The sequence below is a fragment of the Hyperolius riggenbachi genome, chromosome 7, assembly GCF_040937935.1.
Source record: "Hyperolius riggenbachi isolate aHypRig1 chromosome 7, aHypRig1.pri, whole genome shotgun sequence".
Taxonomy (NCBI): Eukaryota; Metazoa; Chordata; class Amphibia; order Anura; family Hyperoliidae; genus Hyperolius; species Hyperolius riggenbachi.
The window spans coordinates 920,557-937,559 of NC_090652.1; the positions used below are offsets into that span (position 1 = coordinate 920,557).

General features: G+C 41.3%; 1 protein-coding gene across 1 annotated transcript in view; it reads right to left on the bottom strand.

Annotated features, from left to right (window-relative positions):
* WDR90 (WD repeat domain 90) overlaps nucleotides 1-17,003 on the bottom strand; it is a 109,408-nt gene that overhangs the window by 51,780 nt on the left and 40,625 nt on the right. Inside the window, exon 12 of the mRNA XM_068246363.1 lies at nucleotides 385-487. Coding sequence (XP_068102464.1) covers nucleotides 385-487 — 103 coding nt within the window. The remainder of the gene's footprint in view (nucleotides 1-384; nucleotides 488-17,003) is intronic.

Sequence of the window (17,003 nt, forward strand, 5' to 3'; positions counted from 1 at the left end):
ACATTTTAACAGGAATAATATGAAAAAAAATGGGAAAAAAAATCATAATTTCTTGGTTTTTGGCAATGTAAGTTTTTAAATAATACATGGTACCGTAACTAAAACCCATGTATTTTATTTGACCATTCGTCCCGGTTATTACACTGTTTAAAATATGTCCCTATCACAATGTATGGCACCAATATTTTATTTGGACATAAAGGTGCATTCTTCCAGTTTTGTGTCCATCACTATTTCAGTAAGGGCAGTAAGCAAGCAGCCCCTCCCCGATGCACTGCTACTGCCCCAGCACCCCCCCTCCCCCCGATGCAGTGCCCAACCCCCCAGCACCCCCCAAATATAACCAGAGCATTTCTGTCAGGAAACCTCTGAACTGGAGCGTACCTGTGTCCGGGCTCCACACCATATTCCCTCTGGCATTGCCGTTATAGCCAATAACCGCTCTCAGGGTCAGCATCTCCTGGCCGGGCGAAGGTGGGCACACGTCCTGCAGAAAACACACGTGTGACAATACAGAAATCACACCAAGCAGAAAACACACGTGTGACAATACAGAAATCACACCAAGCAGAAAACACACACGTGTGACAATACAGAAATCACACCAAGCAGAAAACACACGTGTGACAATGCAGAAATCCCACCAAGCAGAAAACACACGTGTGACAATGCAGAAATCACACCAAGCAGAAAACACACGTGTGACAATGCAGAAATCACACCAAGCAGAAAACACACACGTGTGACAATACAGAAACCACACCAAGCAGAAAACACGTGTGTGACAATACAGAAATCCCACCAAGCAGAAAACACACGTGTGACAATGCAGAAATCACACCAAGCAGATAACACACGTGTGACAATACAGAAATCCCACCAAGCAGAAAACACACGTGTGACAATACAGAAATCACACCAAGCAGAAAACACACGTGTGACAATACAGAAATCACACCAAGCAGAAAACACGTGTGACGATACAGAAATCACACCAAGCAGAAAACACACGTGTGACGATACAGAAATCACACCAAGCAGAAAACACACGTGTGACAATACAGAAATCACACCAAGCAGAAAAAACACACGTATGACGATACAGAAATCACACCAAGCAGAAAACACACGTGTGACAATACAGAAATCACACCAAGCAGAAAACACACACGTATGACGATACAGAAATCACACCAAGCAGAAAACACACGTGTGACAATGCAGAAATCACACCAAGCAGAAAACACACACGTGACAATACAGAAATCACACCAAGCAGAAAACAAACGTGTGACAATACAGAAATAACACCAAGCAGAAAAAACACGTGTGACAATACAGAAATCCCACCAAGCAGAAAACACACGTGTGACAATACAGAAACCACACCAAGCAGAAAACACACGTGTGACGATACAGAAATCACACCAAGCAGAAAACACACGTGTGACAATACAGAAATCACACCAAGCAGAAAAAACACACGTATGACGATACAGAAATCACACCAAGCAGAAAACACACGTGTGACAATACAGAAATCACACCAAGCAGAAAAAACACACGTATGACGATACAGAAATCACACCAAGCAGAAAACACACGTGTGACAATACAGAAATCACACCAAGCAGAAAACACACACGTATGACGATACAGAAATCACACCAAGCAGAAAACACACGTGTGACAATACAGAAATCACACCAAGCAGAAAACACACGTGTGACAATACAGAAATAACACCAAGCAGAAAACACACGTGTGACAATACAGAAATCACACCAAGCAGAAAACACACACGTGACAATACAGAAATCACACCAAGCAGAAAACAAACGTGTGACAATACAGAAATAACACCAAGCAGAAAAAACACGTGTGACAATACAGAAATCACACCAAGCAGAAAAAAAAACGTGTGACGATACAGAAATCACACCAAGCAGAAAACACACGTGTGACGATACAGAAATCACACCAAGCAGAAAACACACGTGTGACAATACAGAAATCACACCAAGCAGAAAACACACGTATGACGATACAGAAATCACACCAAGCAGAAAACACACGTGTGACAATACAGAAATCACACCAAGCAGAAAACACACGTGTGACAATGCAGAAATCACACCAAGCAGAAAACACACGTGTGACGATACAGAAATCACACCAAGCAGAAAACACACGTGTGACAATACAGAAATCACACCAAGCAGATAACACACGTGTGACAATACAGAAATCACACCAAGCAGAAAACACACGTGTGACAATACAGAAATCACGCCAAGCAGAAAACACACGTGTGACGATACAGAAATCACACCAAGCAGAAAACACACGTGTGACAATACAGAAATCACACCAAGCAGAAAACACACGTGTGACAATACAGAAATCACACCAAGCAGAAAACGCACGTGTGACAATACAGAAATCACACAAAGCAGAAAACACACGTGTGACAATACAGAAATCACACCAAGCAGAAAACACACGTGTGACAATACAGAAACCACACCAAGCAGAAAACACACGTGTGACAATACAGAAATCACACCAAGCAGAAATCACACGTGTGACAATACAGAAACCACACCAAGCAGAAAACACACGTGTGACAATACAGAAATCACACAAAGCAGCAAACACACGTGTGACAATACAGAAATCACACCAAGCAGAAAACACACGTGTGACAATACAGAAATCACACCAAGCAGAAAACACACGTGTGACAATACAGAAATCACACCAAGCAGAAAACACACGTGACAATACAGAAATCACACAAAGCAGAAAACACACGTGTGACAATACAGAAATCACACCAAGCAGAAAACACACGTGTGACAATACAGAAACCACACCAAGCAGAAAACACACGTGTGACAATACAGAAATCACACCAAGCAGAAAACACACGTGTGACAATACAGAAATCACACCAAGCAGAAAACACACGTGTGACAATACAGAAATCACACCAAGCAGAAAACACACGTGTGACAATACAGAAATCACACCAAGCAGAAATCACACACGTGTGACAATACAGAAATAACACCAAGCAGAAAACACACGTGTGACAATACAGAAATCACACAAAGCAGCAAACACACGTGTGACAATACAGAAATCACACAAAGCAGAAAACACACGTGTGACAATACAGAAATCACACCAAGCAGAAAACACACGTGTGACAATACAGAAATAACACCAAGCAGAAAAAACACGTGTGACAATACAGAAATCACACCAAGCAGAAAAAAAAACGTGTGACGATACAGAAATCACACCAAGCAGAAAACACACGTGTGACAATACAGAAATCACACCAAGCAGAAAACACACACGTGACAATACAGAAATACCACCAAGCAGAAAACACACGTGTGACAATACAGAAATCACACCAAGCAGAAAACACACACGTGACAATACAGAAATCACACCAAGCAGAAAAAACACACGTATGACGATACAGAAATCACACCAAGCAGAAAACACACGTGTGACAATACAGAAATCACACCAAGCAGAAAACACACGTGTGACGATACAGAAATCACACCAAGCAGAAAACACACGTGTGACAATACAGAAATCACACCAAGCAGATAACACACGTGTGACAATACAGAAATCACACCAAGCAGAAAACACACGTGTGACAATACAGAAATCACGCCAAGCAGAAAACACACGTGTGACGATACAGAAATCACACCAAGCAGAAAACACACGTGTGACAATACAGAAATCACACCAAGCAGAAAACACACGTGTGACAATACAGAAATCACACCAAGCAGAAAACGCACGTGTGACAATACAGAAATCACACAAAGCAGAAAACACACGTGTGACAATACAGAAATCACACCAAGCAGAAAACACACGTGTGACAATACAGAAACCACACCAAGCAGAAAACACACGTGTGACAATACAGAAATCACACCAAGCAGAAATCACACGTGTGACAATACAGAAACCACACCAAGCAGAAAACACACGTGTGACAATACAGAAATCACACAAAGCAGCAAACACACGTGTGACAATACAGAAATCACACCAAGCAGCAAACACACGTGTGACAATACAGAAATCACACCAAGCAGAAAACACACATGTGACAATACAGAAATCACACAAAGCAGAAAACACACGTGTGACAATACAGAAATCACACCAAGCAGAAAACACACGTGTGACAATACAGAAACCACACCAAGCAGAAAACACACGTGTGACAATACAGAAATCACACCAAGCAGAAATCACACACGTGTGACAATACAGAAATAACACCAAGCAGAAAACACACGTGTGACAATACAGAAATCACACAAAGCAGCAAACACACGTGTGACAATACAGAAATCACACAAAGCAGAAAACACACGTGTGACAATACAGAAATCACACCAAGCAGAAAACACACGTGTGACAATACAGAAATAACACCAAGCAGAAATCACACGTGTGACAATACAGAAATCACACCAAGCAGAAAACACACGTGTGACAATACAGAAATCACACCAAGCAGAAAACACACGTGTGACAATACAGAAATCACACCAAGCAGAAAACACACGTGTGACAATACAGAAATCACACCAAGCAGAAATCACACGTGTGACAATACAGAAATCACACCAAGCAGAAAACACACGTGTGACAATACAGAAATCACACTAAGCAGAAAACACACACGTGACAATACAGAAATCACACCAAGCAGAAAACACACGTGTGACAATACAGAAATCACACCAAGCAGAAAACACACGTGTGACAATACAGAAATCACACCAAGCAGAAAAAACACACGTGTGACAATACAGAAATCACACCAAGCAGAAAACACACGTGTGACAATACAGAAATCACACCAAGCAGAAAACACACGTGTGACAATACAGAAATCACACCAAGCAGAAAACACACGTGTGACAATACAGAAATCACACTAAGCAGATAACACACGTGTGACAATACAGAAATAACACCAAGCAGAAAACACACGTGTGACAATACAGAAACCACACCAAGCAGAAAACACACGTGTGACAATACAGAAATTACACCAAGCAGAAAACACACGTGTGACAATACAGAAATCCCACCAAGCAGAAAACACACGTGTGACAATACAGAAATCACACCAAGCAGAAAACACACGTGTGACAATACAGAAATCACGCCAAGCAGAAAACACACGTGTGACGATACAGAAATCACACCAAGCAGAAAACACACGTGTGACAATACAGAAATCACACCAAGCAGAAAACACACGTGTGACAATACAGAAATCACACTAAGCAGAAAACACACACGTGACAATACAGAAATAACACCAAGCAGAAAACACACACGTGTGACAATACAGAAATCCCACCAAGCAGAAAACACACGTGTGACAATACAGAAATCACACCAAGCAGAAAACACACGTGTGACAATACAGAAACCACACCAAGCAGAAAACACACGTGTGACAATACAGAAACCACACCAAGCAGAAAACACACGTGTGACAATACAGAAATCACACCAAGCAGAAAACACACGTGTGACAATACAGAAACCACACCAAGCAGAAAACACACGTGTGACAATGTAGAAATCACACCAAGCAGAAAACACACGTGTGACGATACAGAAATCACACCAAGCAGAAAACACACGTGTGACAATACAGAAATCACACCAAGCAGAAATCACACGTGTGACAATACAGAAATCACACCAAGCAGAAAACACACGTGTGACAATACAGAAATCACACCAAGCAGAAAACACACGTGTGACAATACAGAAATCACACCAAGCAGAAAACACACGTGTGACAATACAGAAATCACACCAAGCAGAAAAAACACACGTGTGACAATACAGAAATCACACCAAGCAGAAAACACACGTGTGACAATACAGAAATCACACCAAGCAGAAAACACACGTGTGACAATACAGAAATCACACCAAGCAGAAAACACACGTGTGACAATACAGAAATCACACTAAGCAGATAACACACGTGTGACAATACAGAAATAACACCAAGCAGAAAACACACGTGTGACAATACAGAAACCACACCAAGCAGAAAACACACGTGTGACAATACAGAAATCACGCCAAGCAGAAAACACACGTGTGACGATACAGAAATCACACCAAGCAGAAAACACACGTGTGACAATACAGAAATCACACCAAGCAGAAAACACACGTGTGACAATACAGAAATCACACTAAGCAGAAAACACACACGTGACAATACAGAAATAACACCAAGCAGAAAACACACACGTGTGACAATACAGAAATCCCACCAAGCAGAAAACACACGTGTGACAATACAGAAATCACACCAAGCAGAAAACACACGTGTGACAATACAGAAACCACACCAAGCAGAAAACACACGTGTGACAATACAGAAACCACACCAAGCAGAAAACACACGTGTGACAATACAGAAATCACACCAAGCAGAAAACACACGTGTGACAATACAGAAACCACACCAAGCAGAAAACACACGTGTGACAATGTAGAAATCACACCAAGCAGAAAACACACGTGTGACGATACAGAAATCACACCAAGCAGAAAACACACGTGTGACAATACAGAAATCACACCAAGCAGAAATCACACGTGTGACAATACAGAAATCACACCAAGCAGAAAACACACGTGTGACAATACAGAAATCACACCAAGCAGAAAACACACGTGTGACAATACAGAAATCACACCAAGCAGAAAACACACGTGTGACAATACAGAAATCACACCAAGCAGAAAAAACACACGTGTGACAATACAGAAATCACACCAAGCAGAAAACACACGTGTGACAATACAGAAATCACACCAAGCAGAAAACACACGTGTGACAATACAGAAATCACACCAAGCAGAAAACACACGTGTGACAATACAGAAATCACACTAAGCAGATAACACACGTGTGACAATACAGAAATAACACCAAGCAGAAAACACACGTGTGACAATACAGAAACCACACCAAGCAGAAAACACACGTGTGACAATACAGAAATTACACCAAGCAGAAAACACACGTGTGACAATACAGAAATCCCACCAAGCAGAAAACACACGTGTGACAATACAGAAATCACACCAAGCAGAAAACACACGTGTGACAATACAGAAATCACGCCAAGCAGAAAACACACGTGTGACGATACAGAAATCACACCAAGCAGAAAACACACGTGTGACAATACAGAAATCACACCAAGCAGAAAACACACGTGTGACAATACAGAAATCACACTAAGCAGAAAACACACACGTGACAATACAGAAATAACACCAAGCAGAAAACACACACGTGTGACAATACAGAAATCCCACCAAGCAGAAAACACACGTGTGACAATACAGAAATCACACCAAGCAGAAAACACACGTGTGACAATACAGAAACCACACCAAGCAGAAAACACACGTGTGACAATACAGAAACCACACCAAGCAGAAAACACACGTGTGACAATACAGAAATCACACCAAGCAGAAAACACACGTGTGACAATACAGAAACCACACCAAGCAGAAAACACACGTGTGACAATGTAGAAATCACACCAAGCAGAAAACACACGTGTGACGATACAGAAATCACACCAAGCAGAAAACACACGTGTGACAATACAGAAATCACACCAAGCAGAAAACACACGTGTGACAATACAGAAATCACACCAAGCAGAAAACACACGTGTGACAATACAGAAATCACACCAAGCAGAAAACACACGTGTGACAATACAGAAATCACACCAAGCAGAAAACACACGTGTGACAATACAGAAATCACACCAAGCAGAAAACACACATGTGACAATACAGAAATCACACCAAGCAGAAAACACACACGTGACAATACAGAAATCACACCAAGCAGAAAACACACATGTGACAATACAGAAATAACACCAAGCAGAAAACACACGTGTGACAATACAGAAATCACACCAAGCAGAAAACACACGTGTGACAATACAGAAATCACACCAAGCAGAAAACACACATGTGACAATACAGAAATCACACCAAACAGAAAACACACGTGTGACAATACAGAAATCACACCAAGCAGAAAACACACGTGTGACGATACAGAAATCACACCAAGCAGAAAACACACGTGTGACAATACAGAAATCACACCAAGCAGAAAACACACGTGTGACAATACAGAAATCACACCAAGCAGAAAACACACGTGTGACAATACAGAAATCACACTAAGCAGAAAACACACACGTGACAATACAGAAATAACACCAAGCAGAAAACACACACGTGTGACAATACAGAAATCACACCAAGCAGAAAACACACGTGTGACAATACAGAAATCACACCAAGCAGAAAACACACGTGTGACAATACAGAAATCACACCAAGCAGAAAACACACGTGTGACAATACAGAAATCACACCAAGCAGAAAACACACGTGTGACAATACAGAAACCACACCAAGCAGAAAACACACGTGTGACAATACAGAAATCACACCAAGCAGAAATCACACGTGTGACAATACAGAAATCACACAAAGCAGCAAACACACGTGTGACAATACAGAAATCACACTAAGCAGAAAACACACGTGTGACAATACAGAAATCACACCAAGCAGAAAACACACACGTGTGACAATACAGAAATAACACCAAGCAGAAATCACACGTGTGACAATACAGAAATCACACCAAGCAGAAAACACACGTGTGACAATACAGAAATCACACCAAGCAGAAAACACACGTGTGACAATACAGAAATCACACCAAGCAGAAAACACACGTGTGACAATACAGAAATCACACCAAGCAGAAATCACACGTGTGACAATACAGAAATCACACCAAGCAGAAAACACACGTGTGACAATACAGAAATCACACTAAGCAGAAAACACACACGTGACAATACAGAAATCACACCAAGCAGAAAACACACACGTGACAATACAGAAATACCACCAAGCAGAAAACACACGTGTGACAATACAGAAATCACACCAAGCAGAAAACACACGTGTGACAATACAGAAATCACACCAAGCAGAAAACACACGTGTGACAATACAGAAATCACACCAAGCAGAAAACACACGTGTGACAATACAGAAATCACACCAAGCAGAAAACACACGTGTGACAATACAGAAATCACACCAAGCAGAAAACACACGTGTGACAATACAGAAATCACACCAAGCAGAAAACACACGTGTGACAATACAGAAATCACACAAAGCAGAAAACACACGTGTGACAATACAGAAATCACACTAAGCAGAAAACACACGTGTGACAATACAGAAATCACACCAAGCAGAAAACACACGTGTGACAATACAGAAATAACACCAAGCAGAAATCACACGTGTGACAATACAGAAATCACACCAAGCAGAAAACACACGTGTGACAATACAGAAATCACACCAAGCAGAAAACACACGTGTGACAATACAGAAATCACACCAAGCAGAAAACACACGTGTGACAATACAGAAATCACACCAAGCAGAAATCACACGTGTGACAATACAGAAATCACACCAAGCAGAAAACACACGTGTGACAATACAGAAATCACACTAAGCAGAAAACACACACGTGACAATACAGAAATCACACCAAGCAGAAAACACACGTGTGACAATACAGAAATCACACCAAGCAGAAAACACACGTGTGACAATACAGAAATCACACCAAGCAGAAAACACACGTGTGACAATACAGAAATCACACCAAGCAGAAAACACACGTGTGACAATACAGAAATCACACCAAGCAGAAAACACACGTGTGACAATACAGAAATCACACCAAGCAGAAAACACACGTGTGACAATACAGAAATCACACTAAGCAGATAACACACGTGTGACAATACAGAAATAACACCAAGCAGAAAACACACGTGTGACAATACAGAAATCCCACCAAGCAGAAAACACACGTGTGACAATACAGAAATCACACCAAGCAGAAAACACACGTGTGACAATACAGAAATCACACTAAGCAGAAAACACACACGTGACAATACAGAAATAACACCAAGCAGAAAACACACACGTGTGACAATACAGAAATCCCACCAAGCAGAAAACACACGTGTGACAATACAGAAATCACACCAAGCAGAAAACACACGTGTGACAATACAGAAATCACGCCAAGCAGAAAACACACGTGTGACGATACAGAAATCACACCAAGCAGAAAACACACGTGTGACAATACAGAAATCACACCAAGCAGAAAACACACGTGTGACAATACAGAAATCACACTAAGCAGAAAACACACACGTGACAATACAGAAATAACACCAAGCAGAAAACACACACGTGTGACAATACAGAAATCCCACCAAGCAGAAAACACACGTGTGACAATACAGAAACCACACCAAGCAGAAAACACACGTGTGACAATACAGAAACCACACCAAGCAGAAAACACACGTGTGACAATACAGAAATCACACCAAGCAGAAAACACACGTGTGACAATACAGAAACCACACCAAGCAGAAAACACACGTGTGACAATGTAGAAATCACACCAAGCAGAAAACACACGTGTGACGATACAGAAACCACACCAAGCAGAAAACACACGTGTGACAATACAGAAATCACACCAAGCAGAAAACACACGTGTGACAATACAGAAATCACACCAAGCAGAAAACACACGTGTGACAATACAGAAATCACACTAAGCAGATAACACACGTGTGACAATACAGAAATCACACTAAGCAGATAACACACGTGTGACAATACAGAAATAACACCAAGCAGAAAACACACGTGTGACAATACAGAAACCACACCAAGCAGAAAACACACGTGTGACAATACAGAAATCACACCAAGCAGAAAACACACGTGTGACAATACAGAAATCACACCAAGCAGAAAACACACGTGTGACAATACAGAAATAACACCAAGCAGAAAACACACGTGTGACAATACAGAAATCACACCAAGCAGAAAACACACATGTGACAATACAGAAATCACACCAAGCAGAAAACACACACGTGACAATACAGAAATCACACCAAGCAGAAAACACACACGTGTGACAATACAGAAATAACACCAAGCAGAAAACACACGTGTGACGATACAGAAATAACACCAAGCAGAAAACACACACGTGTGACAATACAGAAATAACACCAAGCAGAAAACACACGTGTGACAATACAGAAATCACACCAAGCAGAAAACACACGTGTGACAATACAGAAATCACACCAAGCAGAAAACACACGTGTGACAATACAGAAATCACACTAAGCAGAAAACACACACGTGACAATACAGAAATAACACCAAGCAGAAAACACACGTGTGACAATACAGAAATCACACCAAGCAGAAAACACACGTGTGACAATACAGAAACCACACCAAGCAGAAAACACACGTGTGACAATACAGAAATAACACCAAGCAGAAAACACACGTGTGACAATACAGAAACCACACCAAGCAGAAAACACACGTGTGACAATACAGAAATCACACCAAGCAGAAAACACACGTGTGACAATGTAGAAATCACACCAAGCAGAAAACACACGTGTGACAATGTAGAAATCACACCAAGCAGAAAACACACGTGTGACAATACAGAAATCACACCAAGCAGAAAACACACGTGTGACAATACAGAAACCACACCAAGCAGAAAACACACGTGTGACAATGTAGAAATCACACCAAGCAGAAAACACACGTGTGACGATACAGAAATCACACCAAGCAGAAAACACACGTGTGACAATACAGAAATCACACCAAGCAGAAAACACACGTGTGACAATACAGAAATCACACCAAGCAGAAAACACACGTGTGACAATACAGAAATAACACCAAGCAGAAAACACACGTGTGACAATACAGAAATCACACCAAGCAGAAAACACACATGTGACAATACAGAAATCACACCAAGCAGAAAACACACACGTGTGACAATACAGAAATAACACCAAGCAGAAAACACACGTGTGACAATACAGAAATCACACCAAGCAGAAAACACACGTGTGACAATACAGAAATCACACCAAGCAGAAAACACACGTGTGACAATACAGAAATCACACTAAGCAGAAAACACACACGTGACAATACAGAAATAACACCAAGCAGAAAACACACACGTGTGACAATACAGAAATCCCACCAAGCAGAAAACACACGTGTGACAATACAGAAATCACACCAAGCAGAAAACACACGTGTGACAATACAGAAACCACACCAAGCAGAAAACACACGTGTGACAATGTAGAAATCACACCAAGCAGAAAACACACGTGTGACAATACAGAAATCACACCAAGCAGAAAACACACGTGTGACAATACAGAAACCACACCAAGCAGAAAACACACGTGTGACAATGTAGAAATCACACCAAGCAGAAAACACACGTGTGACGATACAGAAATCACACCAAGCAGAAAACACACGTGTGACAATACAGAAATCACACCAAGCAGAAAACACACGTGTGACAATACAGAAATCACACCAAGCAGAAAACACACGTGTGACAATACAGAAATCACACCAAGCAGAAAACACACGTGTGACAATACAGAAATCACACCAAGCAGAAAACACACGTGTGACAATACAGAAATCACACCAAGCAGAAAACACACGTGTGACAATACAGAAATCACACTAAGCAGAAAACACACACGTGACAATACAGAAATACCACCAAGCAGAAAACACACGTGTGACAATACAGAAATAACACCAAGCAGAAAACACACACGTGTGACAATACAGAAATCCCACCAAGCAGAAAACACACGTGTGACAATACAGAAATCACGCCAAGCAGAAAACACACGTGTGACGATACAGAAATCACACCAAGCAGAAAACACACATGTGACAATACAGAAATCACACCAAGCAGAAAACACACGTGTGACAATACAGAAACCACACCAAGCAGAAAACACACGTGTGACAATACAGAAACCACACCAAGCAGAAAACACACGTGTGACAATACAGAAATCACACCAAGCAGAAAACACACGTGTGACAATACAGAAACCACACCAAGCAGAAAACACACGTGTGACAATGTAGAAATCACACCAAGCAGAAAACACACGTGTGACAATACAGAAATCACACCAAGCAGAAAACACACGTGTGACAATACAGAAACCACACCAAGCAGAAAACACACGTGTGACAATGTAGAAATCACACCAAGCAGAAAACACACGTGTGACAATACAGAAATCACACCAAGCAGAAAACACACGTGTGACAATACAGAAACCACACCAAGCAGAAAACACACGTGTGACAATACAGAAACCACACCAAGCAGAAAACACACGTGTGACAATGTAGAAATCACACCAAGCAGAAAACACACGTGTGACGATACAGAAATCACACCAAGCAGAAAACACACGTGTGACAATACAGAAATCACACCAAGCAGAAAACACACGTGTGACAATACAGAAATCACACCAAGCAGAAAACACACGTGTGACAATACAGAAATAACACCAAGCAGAAAACACACGTGTGACAATACAGAAATCACACCAAGCAGAAAACACACATGTGACAATACAGAAATCACACCAAGCAGAAAACACACACGTGTGACAATACAGAAATCACACCAAGCAGAAAACACACGTGTGACAATACAGAAATCACACTAAGCAGAAAACACACGTGTGACAATACAGAAATCACACCAAGCAGAAAACACACACGTGACAATACAGAAATCACACCAAGCAGAAAACACACACGTGTGACAATACAGAAATAACACCAAGCAGAAAACACACGTGTGACAATACAGAAATCACACCAAGCAGAAAACACACGTGTGACAATACAGAAATCACACCAAGCAGAAAACACACGTGTGACAATACAGAAATCACACTAAGCAGAAAACACACACGTGACAATACAGAAATAACACCAAGCAGAAAACACACACGTGTGACAATACAGAAATCCCACCAAGCAGAAAACACACGTGTGACAATACAGAAATCACACCAAGCAGAAAACACACGTGTGACAATACAGAAATCACACCAAGCAGATAACACACGTGTGACAATACAGAAATCACACCAAGCAGAAAATACACACGTGACAATACAGAAATCACACCAAGCAGAAAACACACGTGTGACAATACAGAAACCACACCAAGCAGAAAACACACGTGTGACAATGTAGAAATCACACCAAGCAGAAAACACACGTGTGACAATACAGAAATCACACCAAGCAGAAAACACACGTGTGACAATACAGAAACCACACCAAGCAGAAAACACACGTGTGACAATGTAGAAATCACACCAAGCAGAAAACACACGTGTGACGATACAGAAATCACACCAAGCAGAAAACACACGTGTGACAATACAGAAATCACACCAAGCAGAAAACACACGTGTGACAATACAGAAATCACACCAAGCAGAAAACACACGTGTGACAATACAGAAATCACACCAAGCAGAAAACACACGTGTGACAATACAGAAATCACACCAAGCAGAAAACACACGTGTGACAATACAGAAATCACACCAAGCAGAAAACACACGTGTGACAATACAGAAATCACACTAAGCAGAAAACACACACGTGACAATACAGAAATACCACCAAGCAGAAAACACACGTGTGACAATACAGAAATAACACCAAGCAGAAAACACACACGTGTGACAATACAGAAATCCCACCAAGCAGAAAACACACGTGTGACAATACAGAAATCACGCCAAGCAGAAAATACACGTGTGACGATACAGAAATCACACCAAGCAGAAAACACACGTGACAATACAGAAATCACACCAAGCAGAAAACACACGTGTGACAATACAGAAATCACACCAAGCAGAAAAAACACACGTATGACGATACAGAAATCACACCAAGCAGAAAACACACGTGTGACAATACAGAAATCACACCAAGCAGAAAACACACGTGTGACAATACAGAAACCACACCAAGCAGAAAACACACGTGTGACAATACAGAAACCACACCAAGCAGAAAACACACGTGTGACAATACAGAAATCACACCAAGCAGAAAACACACGTGTGACAATACAGAAACCACACCAAGCAGAAAACACACGTGTGACAATGTAGAAATCACACCAAGCAGAAAACACACGTGTGACAATACAGAAATCACACCAAGCAGAAAACACACGTGTGACAATACAGAAACCACACCAAGCAGAAAACACACGTGTGACAATGTAGAAATCACACCAAGCAGAAAACACACGTGTGACAATACAGAAATCACACCAAGCAGAAAACACACGTGTGACAATACAGAAACCACACCAAGCAGAAAACACACGTGTGACAATACAGAAACCACACCAAGCAGAAAACACACGTGTGACAATACAGAAATCACACCAAGCAGAAAACACACGTGTGACAATACAGAAATCACACCAAGCAGAAAACACACGTGTGACAATACAGAAATCACACCAAGCAGAAAACACACGTGTGACAATACAGAAACCACACCAAGCAGAAAACACACGTGTGACAATGTAGAAATCACACCAAGCAGAAAACACACGTGTGACGATACAGAAATCACACCAAGCAGAAAACACACGTGTGACAATACAGAAATCACACCAAGCAGAAAACACACGTGTGACAATACAGAAACCACACCAAGCAGAAAACACACGTGTGACAATACAGAAATCACACCAAGCAGAAAACACACGTGTGACAATACAGAAACCACACCAAGCAGAAAACACACGTGTGACAATACAGAAATCACACCAAGCAGAAAACACACGTGTGACAATACAGAAATCACACCAAGCAGAAAACACACATGTGACAATACAGAAATCACACCAAACAGAAAACACACGTGTGACAATACAGAAATCACACCAAACAGAAAACACACGTGTGACAATACAGAAATCACACCAAGCAGAAAACACACATGTGACAATACAGAAATCACACCAAACAGAAAACACACGTGTGACAATACAGAAACCACACCAAGCAGAAAACACACGTGTGACAATACAGAAATCACACCAAGCAGAAAACACACGTGTGACAATACAGAAACCACACCAAGCAGAAAACACACGTGTGACAATACAGAAATCACACCAAGCAGCAAACACACGTGTGACAATACAGAAATCACACCAAGCAGAAAACACACACGTGACAATACAGAAATCACACCAAGCAGAAAACACACGTGTGACAATACAGAAACCACACCAAGCAGAAAACACACGTGTGACAATACAGAAATCACACCAAGCAGAAAACACACGTGTGACAATACAGAAATCACACCAAGCAGATAACACACGTGTGACAATACAGAAATCACACCAAGCAGAAAACACACGTGTGACAATACAGAAACCACACCAAGCAGAAAACACACACGTGACAATACAGAAATCACACCAAGCAGAAAACACACACGTGTGACAATACAGAAATAACACCAAGCAGAAAACACACGTGTGACAATACAGAAATCACACCAAGCAGAAAACACACGTGTGACAATACAGAAATCACACCAAGCAGAAAACACACACGTGACAATACAGAAATCACACCAAGCAGAAAACACACGTGTGACAATACAGAAATCACGCCAAGCAGAAAACACACGTGTGACAATACAGAAATCACACCAAGCAGAAAACACACGTGTGACAATACAGAAATCACACCAAGCAGAAAACACACGTGTGACAATACAGAAATAACACCAAGCAGAAAACACACGTGTGACAATACAGAAATACCACC